Source organism: Salvelinus alpinus, chromosome 2, assembly GCF_045679555.1.
Source record: "Salvelinus alpinus chromosome 2, SLU_Salpinus.1, whole genome shotgun sequence".
NCBI lineage: Eukaryota > Metazoa > Chordata > Actinopteri > Salmoniformes > Salmonidae > Salvelinus > Salvelinus alpinus.
In genome coordinates, this window is record NC_092087.1 from 99,602,590 (window position 1) to 99,620,089 (window position 17,500).

At 45.2% G+C, this 17,500-nt stretch overlaps 1 protein-coding gene across 1 annotated transcript in view; it reads right to left on the reverse strand.

The window, feature by feature from the left end:
* Positions 1 to 17,500, reverse strand: part of LOC139541982 (general transcription factor 3C polypeptide 1) — a 77,302-nt gene that overhangs the window by 35,585 nt on the left and 24,217 nt on the right. The window contains 11 exon segments of the mRNA XM_071346937.1: positions 3,301 to 3,376; positions 4,435 to 4,567; positions 4,662 to 4,779; positions 5,003 to 5,180; positions 9,054 to 9,150; positions 10,814 to 10,911; positions 11,207 to 11,352; positions 14,064 to 14,192; positions 14,195 to 14,535; positions 16,343 to 16,415; positions 17,428 to 17,500. The exon segment at positions 17,428 to 17,500 is cut by the window's right edge and continues 61 nt beyond it. Of these exon segments, the coding sequence (XP_071203038.1) occupies positions 3,301 to 3,376; positions 4,435 to 4,567; positions 4,662 to 4,779; positions 5,003 to 5,180; positions 9,054 to 9,150; positions 10,814 to 10,911; positions 11,207 to 11,352; positions 14,064 to 14,192; positions 14,195 to 14,535; positions 16,343 to 16,415; positions 17,428 to 17,500 (1,462 nt within the window).

Sequence of the window (17,500 nt, forward strand, 5' to 3'; positions counted from 1 at the left end):
CTAATTCAAGGGTTTTTCTTTATTTTTTTTACTATTTTCTACATTGTGGAATAATAGTGAAGCCATCCACACAACAACATCCCCTACCCATCCACATATACCCTACGCATCCACACACCAACACCCCCTACCCATCCACACAACAACACCCCCTACCCATCCACACAACAACATACCCTACCCATCCACATATACCCTACCCATCCACATATACCCTACCCATCCACATATACCCTACCCATCCACATATACCCTACCCATCCACATATACCCTACGCATCCACACAACAACATCCCCTACCCATCCACATATACCCTACCCATCCACATATACCCTACCCATCCACATATACCCTACGCATCCACATATACCCTACCCATCCACATATACCCTAAACATCCACATATACCCTACCCATCCACATATACCCTACCCATCCACATATACCCTACCCATCCACATACCCTACCCATCCACACAACAACACCCCCTACCCATCCACATATGACCTACCCATCCACATATACCCAACCCATCCACATATACCCTACCCATCCACACAACATCCCCTACACATCCACATATACCCTACCCATCCACATATACCCTACACATCCACATTTACCCTACCCATCCACACAATAACATCCCCTACCCATCCACATATACCCTACCCATCCACATATACCCTACGCATCCACATATACCCTACCCATCCACATATACCCTAAACATCCACATATACCCTACCCATCCACATATACCCTACCCATCCACATATACCCTACGCATCCACACAACAACATACCCTACCCATCCACACAACAACATCCCCTACACATCCACATTTACCCTACCCATCCACATATACCCTACCCATCCACATATACCCTACACATCCACACAACAACACCCCCTACCCATCCACACAACAACATACCCTACCCATCCACACAACATCCCCTACACATCCACATATACCCTACCCATCCACATATACCCTACACATTTACCCTACCCATCCACACAATAACATCCCCTACCCATCCACATATACCCTACCCATCCACATATACCCTGCCCATCCACATATACCCTGCCCATCCACATATACCCTACCCATCCACATATACCCTACCCATCCACATATACCCTACGCATCGACACAACAACATCCCCTACCCATCCACATATACCCTACCATCCACATATACCCTACCCATCCACATATACCCTACCCATCCACATATACCCTACCCATCCACATATACCCTACGCATCCACATAACAACATCCCCTACCCATCCCCTACCCATCCACACATACCCTACCCATCCACATATACCCTACGCATCCACACAACAACATCCCCTACCCATCCACATATACCCTACCATCCACATATACCCTACCCATCCACATATACCCTACGCATCCACATAACAACATCCCCTACCCATCCACACATCCCCTACCCATCCAACTATACCCTACCCATCCACACATACCCTACGCATCCACATATACCCTACCCATCCACATATACCCTACCCATCCACATATACCCTACCCATCCACATATACCCAACGCATCCACAAATCCCCTACCCATCCACAAATCCCCTACCCATCCACACATACCCTACGCATCCACACATACCCAACGCATCCACACATACCCAACGCATCCACATATACCCAACGCATCCACACATACCCTACCCATCCACACATACCCTACGCATCCACACATACCCTACGCATTCACACATACCCTACGCATCCACACATACCCTACGCATCCACACATACCCTACGCATCCACACATACCCTACGCATCCACACATACCCTACTCATCCACACATACCCTACCCATCCACACATACCCTACGCATCCACACATACCCTACCCATCCACATATACCCTACCCATCCACATATACCCTACACATCCACATATACCCTACCCATCCACATATACCCTACCCATCCACATATATACCTACGCATCATCATGTACCCTACACATCCACACAACATCATCATGTACCCTACACATCCACACAACATCATCATGTACCCTACACATCCACACAACATCATCATGTACCCTACACATCCACACAACATCATCATGTACCCTACGCATCCACACAACATCATCATGTACCCTACACATCCACACAACATCATGTACCCTACACATCCACACAACATCATGTACCCATATATCATTCTCAGTAAAGCTGACTGGTTATTTTGTGTTTGTCACATCATTCTCAGTAAACCCTAGACACTGTGGTGTGTGAAAAGCCCAGGAGGGCAGACGTTTCTGAGGTACTGGATCCGGAGCGTCTGGCACCGACCATCATACCGCCCTCATAGTCACTCAGGTCACTTGTTTTGCCCATTCTAACATTCAATCAAACAGTAACTGAATGCCTTGATGCCGGTCTGCCTGCTTTATATAACAAGCCAAGGCCACGTGACTCACTGTCTGTAGGGGGGATCCATCTTCATGAACCTAATAAACTGGCCGGTGAGTGTATATCCTGTATAGGGGAAGATGTTTAACAAGCTACAGCCACGTGAATGAGGGTCTATAGGAGCGATCCATTCACGTGAATGAAGGTCTATAGGAGCGATCCATTCACGTGACTGAAGGTCTATAGGAGCGATCCATTCACGTGAATGAAGGTCTATAGGAGCGATCCATCCACGTGAATGAAGGTCTATAGGAGCGATCCATTCACGTGACTGAAGGTCTACAGGAGCGATCCATTCACGTGAATGAAGGTCTATAGGAGCGATCCATTCACGTGAATGAAGGTCTATAGGAGCGATCCATCCACGTGAATGAAGGTCTATAGGAGCGATCCATTCACGTGACTGAAGGTCTACAGGAGCGATCCATTCACGTGAATGAAGGTCTACAGGAGCGATCCATTCATGTGAATGAAGTTCTATAGGAGCGATCCATCCACGTGAATGAAGGTCTATAGGAGTGATCCATTCACGTGAATGAAGGTCTACAGGAGCGATCCATTCACGTGAATGAAGGTCTATAGAAGCGATCCATTCACGTGAATGAGGGTCTATAGGAGCGATCCATTCACGTGAATGAAGGTCTATAGGAGCGATCCATTCACGTGAATGAAGGTCTATAGGAGCGATCCATTCACGTGAATGAAGGTCTATAGGAGCGATCCATTCACGTGAATGGGGAGGTGTACCTAATAAACTGACCGGTGAGTGTGTATAGATGTGAACACAGACAGACAGGAGTGTGTAACTCACCTATATCCATGGCCAGATGTTTGGTCAGTAGACTATTCAGCCTCACTGTGTTACTGGACTCGTACTGGTTGTTGCTCTAGAACACACAATATACGTCTTACAATTCTAGAGCGCTGAAAGGCGTACAATTCTAGAGCGCTGAAAGGCTTACAATTCTAGAGCGCTGAAAGGGGTACAATTCTAGAGCGCTGAAAGGCGTACAATTCTAGAGCGCTGAAAGGCGTACAATTCTAGAGCGCTGAAAGGCGTACAATTCTAGAGCGCTGAAAGGCGTACAATTCTAGAGCGCTGAAAGGCGTACAATTCTAGAGCGCTGAAAGGCGTACAATTCTAGAGCGCTGAAAGGCGTACAATTCTAGAGCGCTGAAAGGCGTACAATTCTAGAGCGCTGAAAGGCGTACAATTCTAGAGCGCTGAAAGGCGTACAATTCTAGAGCGCTGAAAGGCGTACAATTCTAGAGCGCTGAAAGGCGTACAATTCTAGAGCGCTGAAAGGCGTACAATTCTAGAGCGCTAAAAGGCGTACAATTCTAGAGCGCTAAAAGGCGTACAATTCTAGAGCGCTAAAAGGCGTACAATTCTAGAGCGCTAAAAGGCGTACAATTCTAGAGCGCTGAAAGGCGTACAATTCTAGAGCGCTGAAAGGCGTACAATTCTAGAGCGCTGAAAGGCGTACAATTCTAGAGCGCTGAAAGGCGTACAATTCTAGAGCGCTGAAAGGCGTACAATTCTAGAGCGCTGAAAGGCGTACAATTCTAGAGCGCTGAAAGGCGTACAATTCTAGAGCGCTGAAAGGCGTACAATTCTAGAGCGCTGAAAGGCTTACAATTCTAGAGCGCTGAAAGGCTTACAATTCTAGAGCGCTGAAAGGCGTACAATTCTAGAGCGCTGAAAGGCTTACAATTCTAGAGCACTGAAAGGCTTACAATTCTAGAGCGCTGAAAGTTGAGAATTTATATTTCTATAGAAAACATAACAATAACGGTTTATTTGTGTGTATACGGGTGTTTTAGTGTGTGTGTGTATGTGTCTGTTTTAGTGTGTATGTGTCTGTTTTAGTGTGTGTGTGTTTTACCCTCTTGGTTCTCATCAGATGACGGGTCCATATCAGTTGTGTTTTAATGTGTGTTTTACCTTCTTGGTTCTCATCAGATGACAGGTCCATATCCAGTTGCGTTTGAGGTGTCCGAAGAAGTCAGAGTCCAGACCTCCTGCTCCTTTACTGTCCCCTGGAATTACTGCTGTATAACACACCTCCCTGCTGCCCCTACACACACACACACACACAGGTTACACACACACATACAGGTTACACACACACACACACACAGGTTACACACACAGGTCTCTCTCCCCCTTACTTGAGCATGTGATCCAGGTGACGGAACTTGTGGCGGTCTGTATCCACGGGAACCCTGACTGGCTCCTCCTGGGATTTGGAGGCAGAGCTTCTCTTCGGCCGCTCCTTCCTGATCACACCTGGGAGAGAAAGAGAGAGAGAGCAAGAGACAGAAATGGAGAGAGACCGAAAGAGCGACAGATGAGAGAGCAAGAGAGACAGAAACGGAGTGAGACGGAGAGAGAGCGAGGGAGAGAGAGAAGGAGAGGGAGGGCAAGATGGCGTGAGTAGCCTGTGCATGCAGGCAGATCGTCGATAGTGATCGTTTTTGCGTGTCTGCGTGTTTTAGTGTGCGTGGCCTACCTAGTGGTGTGTTGAGGCAGACACACATCAGGTCAAACCAGTAGTTGTCTACGTCTGTCAGGGTGTTCAGTGTGTATCTGCGTCTCTCAAACACCCTGGTCTCCAACACCAGGTTATAGTGGGGCTCACACATAGTAGTGTCTACTATCATACAGTTACGTTTCACATACAGGTACACCTAGAGAGAGAGAGGAGAGAGAGACAGAAAGAGAGAGGAGAAAGGGGGGAGAGGGGTGAGAGAGGGGAGGGAGGGGAGAGAGGAGAGAGAGGAGAGGAGAGAGAGGAGAGAGAGGAGAGGAGAGGAGAGAGAGGAGAGGGCGAGACAGAGACAGAGAGAGGGGGAGAGACAGAGACCGAAGCACATTGTAAATAGAGATAACTAATTAGCCCAACACCTTGTCAAAATCAAATAGTTAAAACAAAGAATACATGAACAACGTACAGTTCTTCACAAAGTCATTCACACCCCTTGACTTTCTCCACATGTTGTTGTGTTACAGACCGATGGGTGAAAAAAATATTGAAAAAGAAGCAGACATAGAATGATGTCATCATTCCCTTTTGAGTTTTACTTTGGTGAAGTAATTCATTACTCTTTGGATGGTGCATCAATACGCCCAAATCATTGTTTTATGGAAACCCGTTCAAAGAGCCTATTCAAATGAAATACACATTTTTATTGGTCACATGAGCCGAATACAACAGGTGTAGACTTAACAGTGAAACGCCTTACGAGCCCCTAACCAACAACGCTGAGTTAAAAAAGAGTCAAACGCCTTACGAGCCCCTAACCAACGACGCTGAGTTAAAGAGTCAAACGCCTTACGAGCCCCTAACCAACAACGCTGAGTTAAAGAGTCAAACGCTTTACGAGCCCCTAACCAACAACGCTGAGTTAAAGAGTCAAACGCTTTACGAGCCCCTAACCAACAACGCTGAGTTAAAAAAAGAGTCAAACGCCTTACGAGCCCCTAACCAACGACGCTGAGTTAAAAAGAGTCAAACGCCTTACGAGCCCCTAACCAACAACGCTGAGTTAAAAAAAGAGTCAAAACGCCTTACGAGCCCCTAACCAACGACGCTGAGTTAAAAAAGAGTCAAACGCCTTACGAGCCCCTAACCAACAACGCTGAGTTAAAAAAGAGTCAAAACGCCTTACGAGCCCCTAACCAACGACGCTGAGTTAAAAAAGAGTCAAAACGCCTTACGAGCCCCTAACCAACAACGCTGAGTTAAAAAAGAGTCAAACGCCTTACGAGCCCCTAACCAACGACGCTGAGTTAAAAAAAACAGTGAAACGCCTTACGAGCCCCTAACCAACAACGCTGAGTTAAAAAAAACAGTGAAACGCCTTACGAGCCCCTAACCAACAACGCTGAGTTAAAAAAGAGTCAAACGCTTTACGAGCCCCTAACCAACGACGCTGAGTTAAAAAAAGAGTCAAACGCCTTACGAGCCCCTAACCAACAACGCTGAGTTAAAAAAAGAGTCAAACGCCGAGTTAAAAAAAGAGTCAAACGCCTTACGAGCCCCTAACCAACGACGCTGAGTTAAAAAAAGAGTCAAACGCCTTACGAGCCCCTAACCAACAACGCTGAGTTAAAAAAAGAGTCAAACGCCGAGTTAAAAAAAGAGTCAAACGCCTTACGAGCACCTAACCAACGACGCTGAGTTAAAAAAAGAGTCAAACACCTTAAAAAGGTTTAAAAAGTTAAAAAGGAAGACATACTTGCTAAATAAAAAAAGGAAATATGAACAGATATGTGAGAATGGTGTTCATTGACTACAGCTTAGCGTTCAACACCATAGTGTTGGTCCCGTGTGGCTCAGTTGGTAGAGCATGGCGCTTGCAACGCCAGGGTTGTGGGTTCATTCCCCACGGGGGGACCAGGATGAATATGTATGAACTTTCCAATTTGTAAGTCGCTCTGGATAAGAGCGTCTGCTAAATGACTTAAATGTAAATGTAATAGTGCCCTCAAAGCTCATCACTAAGCTAAGGACCCTGGGACTAAACACCTCCCTCTGCAACTGGATCCTGGACTTCTTGACGGGCCACCCCCAGGTGGTAAGGGTAGGTAACAACACATCCGCCACGCTGATCCTCAACACGGGGGCCCCTCAGGGGTGCGTGCTCAGTCCCCTCCTGTACTCCCTGTTCACTCACGACTGTACGGCTAGGCACGACTCCAACACCATCATTGAGTTTGCTGATGACAACAGTGGTAGGCCTGATCACCGACAACGATGAGACAGCCTATAGGGAGGAGACCTGACCGTGTGGTGCCAGGACAACAACCTCTCCCTCAACGTGATCAAGGCAAAGGAGATGATTGTGGACTACAGGCAAAGGAGGACCGAGCACACCCCCATTCTCATCGACGGGGCTGTAGTGGAGCAGGTTGAGAGTTCTAAGTTCCTTGGTGTCCACATCACCAACAAACTAACATGGTCCAAGCACACCAAGACAGTCGTGAAGAGGGCACGACAAAACCTATTCCCCCTCAGGAGACTGAAAAGATCTGGCATGGGTCCTCAGATCCTCAGAAGTATAGAGCTGCACCCGAGAGCACTCTGACGGGTTGCATCACTGCCTGGTATGGCAACTGCTCGGCCTCCGACCGCAAGGCACTACAGAGGGTAGTGCGTACGGCCCAGTACATCCCCGGGGCCAAGCTTCCTGCCATTCAGGAAGCGGTACCGGAGCGCCAAGTCTAGGTCCAAGAGGCTTCTAAACAGCTTCTACACCCAAACCATAAGACTCCTGACCATCTAATCAAATAACTACCCAGACTATTTGCACCCTCCCCCCTACACTGCTGCTACTCTGTTATTATCTATGCATAGCCACTTTAATAACTCTACCTACATGTACATATTACCTCAATTACCGCGACACCGGTGCCCCATTGACTCTGTACCGGTACATCCTGTATACAGCCCCGCTATTGTTATTTTACTGCTACTCCTTAATGACTTGTTATTTTTATCTCTTACTTTTTTTTTTGTTGTATTTTCTCAAAACGGCATTGTTGGTTAAGGGCTTGTAAGTAAGCATTTCTCTGCAAGGTTTACACCTGTTGTATTCGGCATTTCACTGCAAGGTTTACACCTGTTGTATTTAGCATTTCACTGCAAGGTTTACTACACCTGTTGTATTCGGCATTTCACTGCAAGGTTTACTACACCTGTTGTATTCAGCATTTCACTGTAAGGTTTACTACACCTGTTGTATTCAGCATTTCACTGCAAGGTCTACTACACCTGTTGTATTCAGCATTTCACTGTAAGGTCTACTACACCTGTTGTGTTCAGCATTTCACTGCAAGGTTTACTACACCTGTTGTATTCAGCATTTCACTGCAAGGTCTACTACACCTGTTGTATTCAGCATTTCACTGTAAGGTCTACTACACCTGTTGTATTCAGCATTTCACTGCAAGGTTTACACCTGTTGTATTGGGCATTTCACTGCAAGGTTTACACCTGTTGTATTCGGCATTTCACTGTAAGGTCTACTACACCTGTTGTATTCGGTGCATATGACAAATACAATTTGATTTGAAATGTGTGCAGACTCGTTATAACTTCAGCTTTAAGCACAAAGTTACTTGTCTAAGAGAACGTAGTTAAAACTCCAGGAAATCATTTAGTATGTTGTTCATGTTGTGAGCTCCAAATCTGGCTGAGAATATCACAACATGATGAAACCGGTTGGACTCGCTAGACGGGTCACCTTTCATCTGCCGTCACACACCCTTGGCTGGGTTAACTTGTACAGAGGAAATCTATTCTTTATCTGGATAGGCCAGAAAACGTGATGTCACTTCCTATGCAAATCTGGGTTCTGAAAACCTGACACTTCAATCTCTGCTGAGTGTGGAAGCAGAGACGAGACAGACGAGGCTTTCCGACATTATAAAGCACAGGACACTACGGCGTTCACACAGCGCTCCAAAAGGTCCGCCTGGAACCGGTCCACAACCGCTCAAAGTACCCCATATAGTGGACTTGACATGTGTAATTGATGTATTTGTGCTAGAAGATATACCTGGTCTTTGTCTTGGAACTTCTCCACCGGGCCAAACTGCAGCAGACCCATGTAAATCAGACGCTGCATGCTGTCATGGAAACTAAAGATGTACTTCCTGGATGATAGATAGAAACAGGAAATATGTCATCAACACTTCCTGTTACGGCTTCTTCTGATTGGAAGATGAGAAGGAGGGTCTTTACGTGACAGTTTGTGATTGGGCGACAGAAATAAATGAACAAATCAGACACGTCACACCTTTTGTGGGTATTTAACAAGTGTGTGTGTCACCCCGTTTGTGGGTATTTAACAAGTGTGTGTGTGTGTGTCACCTTTTGTGGGTATTTAACATGTTTGGGATAGGGGGCAGCATTTTCACTTTTGCATGAAATGCGTGCCCAGTGTAAACTGCCTGCTACTCTGTCCCAGATGCTAATATATGCATAGTATTAGTAGTATTGAATAAAAAACACTGAAGTTTCTAAAACTGTTTGAATGATGTCTGTGAGTATAACAAAACTCTTATGGCAGGCGAAAACCTGAGAAAAATCCAACCAGGAAGTGGGAAATCTGAGGTTTGTAGTTTTTCAAAGCTTGGCCTACCGAATACACAGTGTCTATGGGGTTAAGTTGCACTTCCTAAGGCTTCCACTAGATGTCAACCGTCTTTAGAAACTTGTCTCAGGCTTCTGCTATAAAGGAGCTATAAAGGAGGGGGGAATGGGAGCTGAATGAGTCATGGCAGAGTGTCTCAGGCTCGTGATGCGCGATCCCGACAGAGTTAGCTTTCCTTCCAGTGCTTTGCTACAGACAATGGAATTCTCCGGTTGGAACATTATTGATGATTTATGTTAAAAACATCCTAAAGATGGATTCCATACAACTTTTGATATGTTTCTACAACCTGTAACGGAACTTTGAGTTTTTGTCTGGACGTAGTGCTCATGAAGATGGATTACTGGGCTGAACACGCTAACAACTAGTGGCTATTTGGACATAAATTGTGGACTTTATGGAACAAATCAGTCATTTATTGTTGAACTGGGATTCCTGGGAGTGCATTCTGATGAAGATCATCAAAGGTAAGTGAATATTTATCATGTTATTTCTAACTTCTGTTGACTCCAACATGGCGGATATTTCTTTGGCTGGATTGGGCTCTGAGCACCGTACTCAGATTATGCTTTTTCCGTAAAGTTTTTTTTTTAAATCTGACACAGCGGTTGTATTAAGGAGAAGTCTATCTTTAATTCTGTGAATAACACTTGTATCTTTTATCAATGTTTATTATGAGGATTTCTGGGATTTCTGTGGCTATCTGGAAAATCACCGGATGTTTTGGAATCAAAACATTACTGCACGTAACGTGCCAATGTAAACTGAGATTTTTTTTATATAAATATGCACATTATCGAACAAAACATAAGTGTCATCTGATGAAGATCATCAAAGGTTAGTGATTAATTTTATCTATATTTCTGCTTTTTGTGACTCCTCTCTTTGGCTGGAAAAATGGCTGTGTTTTTTTTGACTTGGCTCTGAACTAGAATAATCATATGTTGTGCTTTTGCTGAAAAGCCTTTTTGAAATCGGACAAGATGGGTAGATTAACAAGAAGTTTCTTTCATTTGCTGTATTGGACTTGTTAAATGTGTGAAAGTTACATATTTCAAAAAAATATTGTAGAATTTCCCGCACTGCCTTTTCAGCGGAATGTTGTCGAGGGGTTCCGCTATCGGAACGCCTGCGCTAGAAAGGTTAACAAGTGTGTGTGTCACCGTTTGTGCAGTAGTTGGGTCTTCATCCTAGAAGGCAGGAACCTGATGAGGTAGTGCTGCTTCACTGGGTCGTTCAGATACTCCTCCAAACCATCCACCTAACGCACACAGAGAGACAGAGACAGAGAGAGAGAGAGACACAGAGACACAGAGAGAGAGACACAGGGAGAGACAGAGAGACGCACACACAGACAGAGAGAGAGACACACAGAGAAAGACAGAGAGAAACAAAGATTAAGTAAGAGGTCTCTCACTACTGTTTGAAAAATGTGTGTGTGTACTGTGCAGCCGGTGTGTGTGTGAGAGAGTGTGTGTGTGTGTACTGTGCAGCCGGTGTGTGTGTGTACTGTGCAGCAGGTGTGTGTGTGTGTGTGAGAGAGAGAGTGTGTGTACCTTGAAGGATATCTGTATAATCTGAATGTAGATGGAGAGAGGCAGACAGAGCACAACATCAGAGGTCAGGGCCCAGCCTGGACCAAAATCTCTGTGGACCGGAGCAGGGGGGATATACCTCCTCCAAGACAACTCATCTACATAGACTAGAGAGAGGAAGGGGGGGAGAGGGAGAGCGAGAGGGGGGGAGGGGAGCGAGAGAGGGGGAAGAGGGAAGAGGGGGAAGGAGAGAGAGAGAAAGTAAGCACATATAAGAAGACTAAGTGCCATTTCATCCAAACCCCAACAGTACACTACACAGAGAAGCGTCAACTTTGGATTTGAGATCAAATGTTTTATACGAGGCGACAGAAAAGTCTCCTTTTATTTGAGGGTATTTTCATCCATACCTGTTTAACTGTTCAGAACCTAAAGCAGTGCATCTAGTCCCCCCCCCCCATTTAAAGGGCCGTGGGTATTAAGGACGCATTACCTTACTGTATTACATTTAGTTAAAATATTTACTCTTTGGTCCCATATGCCTAGTGGGCAATGATTATATCAAGCTTGTGACTCGACACACTTGTTGGATGTCTTTGCAGTTTGTTTTGGTTGTGTTTTGGATGAATGGTAATGAACATATTGTGTCATTTTGGAGTCACTTTTACTGTAAATAAGAACAGAACATGTTTCTGAACACTTCTACATGAATGCGGAATGCTGGGTGCTGCCGTGAATGAGGGGCGCTGCCGTGAATGAGGGATGCTGCCGTGAATGAGGGATGCTGCCGTGAATGCGGAATGCTGCCGTGAATGCGGAATGCTGCCGTGAATGCGGGATGCTGCCGTGAATGTGGGGTGCTGCCGTGAATGAGGGGTGCTGCCATGAATCACATATTCTAGTACCAACAGGGGAGGTTAGCATTAATTCACATATTCTAGTACCAACATATATTCTAGTACCAACAACAGGGGAGGTTAGCATTCATTCACATATTCTAGTACCAATAACAGGGGAGGTTAGCATTAATTCACATATTCTAGTACCAATAACAGGGGAGGTTAGCATTAATTCACATATTCTAGTACCAATAACAGGGGAGGTTAGCATTAATTCACATTATAGTACCAATAACAGGGGAGGTTAGCATTATTCACATATTCTAGTACCAATAACAGGGGAGGTTAGCATTAATTCACATATTCTAGTACCAATAACAAGGGAGGTTAGCATTAATTCACATTCTAGTACCAATAACAGGGGAGGTTAGCATTAATTCACATATTCTAGTACCAATAACAGGGGAGGTTAGCATTAATTCACATATTCTAGTACCAATAACAGGGGAGGTTAGCATTAATTCACATTCTAGTACCAATAACAGGGGAGATTAGCATTAATTCACATATTCTAGTGCCAATAACAGGGGAGGTTAGCATTAATTCACATATTCTATTACCAATAACAGGGGAGGTTAGCATTAATTCACATATTCTAGTACCAATAACAGGGGAGGTTAGCATTAATTCACATATTATAGTACCAACAACAGGGGAGGTTAGCATTAATTCACATATTCTAGTACCAATAACAGGGGAGGTTAGGATTCATTCACATTCTAGTACCAATAACAGGGGAGGTTAGCATTAATTCACATATTCTATTACCAATAACAGGGGAGGTTGGCATTAATTCACATATTCTAGTACCAATAACAGGGGAGGTTAGCATTAATTCACATATTCTAGTACCAATAACAGGGGAGGTTAGGATTCATTCACATTCTAGTACCAATAACAGGGGAGGTTAGCATTAATTCACATATTCTATTACCAATAACAGGGGAGGTTGGCATTAATTCACATATTCTAGTACCAATAACAGGGGAGGTTAGCATTAATTAACATATTCTAGTACCAATAACAGGGGAGGTTAGCATTAATTCACATATTCTAGTACCAACAACAAGGGAGGTTAGCATTAATTCACATATTTTAGTACCAATAACAGGGGAGGTTAGCATTAATTCACATATTCTAGTACCAATAACAGGGGAGGTTAGCATTAATTCACATATTCTAGTACCAATAACAGGGGAGGTTAGCATTAATTCACATATTCTAGTACCAACAACAAGGGAGGTTAGCATTAATTCACATATTCTAGTACCAATAACAGGGGAGGTTAGCATTAATTCACATATTCTAGTACCAACAACAAGGGAGGTTAGCATTAATTCACATATTTTAGTACCAATAACAGGGGAGGTTAGCATTAATTCACATATTCTAGTACCAATAACAGGGGAGGTTAGCATTAATTCACATATTCTAGTACCAATAACAGGGGAGGTTAGCATTAATTCACATATTCTAGTACCAACAACAAGGGAGGTTAGCATTAATTCACATATTCTAGTACCAATAACAGGGGAGGTTAGCATTAATTCACATTCTAGTACCAACAACAAGGGAGGTTAGCATTAATTCACATATTCTAGTACCAATAACAGGGGAGGTTAGCATTAATTCACATTCTAGTACCAATAATAGGGGAGGTTAGCATTAATTCACATATTCTAGTACCAACAACAGGGGAGGTTAGCATTAATTCACATTCTAGTACCAATAACAGGGGAGGTTAGCATTAATTCACATATTCTAGTACCAACAACAAGGGAGGTTAGCATTAATTCACATTCTAGTACCAATAATAGGGGAGGTTAGCATTAATTCACATATTCTAGTACCAATAATAGGGGAGGTTAGCATTAATTCACATATTCTAGTACCAACAACAGGGGAGGTTAGCATTAATTCACATTCTAGTACCAATAACAGGGGAGGTTAGCATTAATTCACATATTTCTGTAATGTACCTTTCATGTCAGGGTCGTGTCCGACATCTGTCAGATTTATCACCTCCTGCCCTTCCTCTGCCAACGATGACATCACTTCCGGGTCAGGGGTCCGGCCTGGCTGGCCCTCTGTGGAGGTGGGGTCACTTACTGCAGTGTTGTCAGTGGGTGGGTTCTGGGTGTCGGGGAGGTCCGAGGTCTGGGTGTCGGGGAGGTCCGAGGTCTGGGTGTCGGGGAGGTCCGAGTTCTGGGTGTCGGGGGAGTCTGTGTTTCGGGGGGTTGAGGTGGGGAGGTCTGTGTGTTCAGAGCTAGAGTGGGATGGGTGTCGTCAGGGTGTGTAGTGAGGGGTCGTGAGGGGTTACCGGGGGTGGTGGGGTAGGTCGTCTGGACACCAGGGTTATCAGTGGGGAGGACGATAGAGCTGGGGGTGTTGTGGAGGTCAGGGGGAGTGGGGGTAGAGGGGTGTCTCAGGGGGTGTCCGTAGACCAGATACCTAGGAACACATTTCAATGATAAATATTGATATGGTTTTAACAAGTGTTTCTCTTACGTTGCCCAGTGTACACTGGGTGGTATGAAATACTATTAACTGAACTCCTTACGTTGCCCAGTGTACACTGGGTGGTATGAAATACTATTAACTGAACTCCTTACGTTGCCCAGTGTACACTGTGTGGTATGAAATACTATTAACTAAACCCCCTACGTTGCCCAGTGTACACTGTGTGGTATGAAATACTATTAACTAAACCCCCTACGTTGCCCAGTGTACACTGTGTGGTATGAAATACTATTAACTAAACCCCCTACGTTGCCCAGTGTACACTGTGTGGTATGAAATACTATTAACTAAACCCCTTACGTTGCCCAGTGTACACTGTGTGGTATGAAATACTATTAACTAAACCCCCTACGTTGCCCAGTGTACACTGTGTGGTATGAAATACTATTTTTGCTAGAACAATACATTTCATTAAATTCAAAATAGTTTATCCGACAAAAGGGAAAAGTTGCTTGACTGTGGGACTAGTTAGTTTAAGGGTAATACTGGTAATACTGACTGTGGGACTAGTTAGTTTAAGGGTAATACTGGTAATACTGACTGTGGGACTAGTTAGTTTAAGGGTAATACTGACTGTGGGACTAGTTAGTTTAAGTGTAATACTGGTAATACTGACTGTGGGACTAGTTAGTTTAAGGGTAATACTGACTGTGGGACTAGTTAGTTTAAGGGTAATACTGGTAATACTGACTGTGGGACTAGTTAGTTTAAGGGTAATACTGGTAATACTGACTGTGGGACTAGTTAGTTTAAGGGTAATACTGGTAATACTGACTGTGGGACTAGTTAGTTTAAGGGTAATACTGACTGTGGGACTAGTTAGTTTAAGGGTAATACTGACTGTGGGACTAGTTAGTTTAAGGGTAATACTGACTGTGGGACTAGTTAGTTTAAGGGTAATACTGACTGTGGGACTAGTTAGTTTAAGGGTAATACTGACTGTGGGACTAGTTAGTTTAAGGGTAATACTGACTGTGGGACTAGTTAGTTTAAGGGTAATACTGACTGTGGGACTAGTTAGTTTAAGGGTAATACTGACTGTGGGACTAGTTAGTTTAAGGGTAATACTGACTGTGGGACTAGTTAGTTTAAGGGTAATACTGACTGTGGGACTAGTTAGTTTAAGGGTAATACTGACTGTGGGACTAGTTAGTTTAAGGGTAATACTGACTGTGGGACTAGTTAGTTTAAGGGTAATACTGACTGTGGGACTAGTTAGTTTAAGGGTAATACTGACTGTGGGACTAGTTAGTTTAAGGGTAATACTGACTGTGGGACTAGTTAGTTTAAGGGTAATACTGACTGTGGGACTAGTTAGTTTAAGGGTAATACTGACTGTGGGACTAGTTAGTTTAAGGGTAATACTGACTGTGGGACTAGTTAGTTTAAGGGTAATACTGACTGTGGGACTAGTTAGTTTAAGGGTAATACTGACTGTGGGACTAGTTAGTTTAAGGGTAATACTGACTGTGGGACTAGTTAGTTTAAGGGTAATACTGACTGTGGGACTAGTTAGTTTAAGGGTAATACTGACTGTGGGACTAGTTAGTTTAAGGGTAATACTGACTGTGGGACTAGTTAGTTTAAGGGTAATACTGACTGTGGGACTAGTTAGTTTAAGGGTAATACTGACTGTGGGACTAGTTAGTTTAAGGGTAATACTGACTGTGGGACTAGTTAGTTTAAGGGTAATACTGACTGTGGGACTAGTTAGTTTAAGGGTAATACTGGTGCCTACCACAAGAAGGTGTGTGTCAGTCTCAGACGTGGCATCTTAGGCTGGTACCCCAAAGACCTGCTGAGACCTGGGACTGGGGGCGGACAGAGACCGACAGAGAGAGAGACGGGGGGAGAGAGAGAGAGACAGAGAGAGACGGGGGGAGAGAGACGGGGGAAGAGAGAGAGGGACAGAGAGAGAGGGACAGAGAGAGACGGGGGCAGACAGAGAGAGAGAGAGAGAGAGAGAGAGACAGAGAGAGAGAGAGAGAGACGGGGGGAGAGAGAGAGAGAGACGGGGGGAGACAGAGAGGGACGGGGGGAGACAGAGAGGGACGGGGGGAGACAGAGAGGGACAGAGAAAGACGGGGGCAGACAGAGAGAGACGGGGGGAGACAGAGAGGGACGGGGGAGACAGAGAGGGACGGGGGGAGACAGAGAGGGACGGGGGGAGACAGAGAGGGACGGGGGGAGACAGAGAGGGACGGGGGGAGACAGAGAGGGACGGGGGGAGACAGAGAGGGACGGGGGGAGACAGAGAGGGACGGGGGGAGACGGAGGCAGACAGAGAGAGACGGGGGGAGACAGAGAGGGACAGAGAGAGACAGAGAGAGACGGAGGCAGACAGAGAGAGACGGGGGGAGACAGAGAGAGACGGGGGGAGACAGAGAGGGACAGAGAGAGAGAGACAGAGAGAGACGGGGGCAGACAGAGAGGGACAGAGAGGGACAGAGACAGAGAGAGAGACGGGGGCAGACAGAGAGAGACAGAGAGAGACGGAGGCAGACAGAGAGAGACGGGGGGAGACAGAGAGGGGAGAGGGACAGAGAGAGACGGGGGGAGACAGAGAGGGACAGAGAGAGAGAGACAGAGAGAGACGGGGGCAGACAGAGGGACAGAGAGGGACAGAGACAGAGAGAGAGACGGGGGGAGACAGAGAGACGGGGGGAGACAGAGAGAGACAGAGAGAGACAGAGAGAGAGAGACAGAGAGAGACAGAGAGAGAGAGACAGAGAGAGACAGAGAGAGAGAGAGGCTTGTCAGCTACTGAACAGTCATATTCCAGGTACCAGGGTTACCACCATCTCACACAACACAGAAGTTCACCTGTAGAAGGTTTGAAGGTCTTCAGTTGTTTGTCTTTGTCCTCTGTTCTCATATTCTGGGGTTCAGCAGGGAC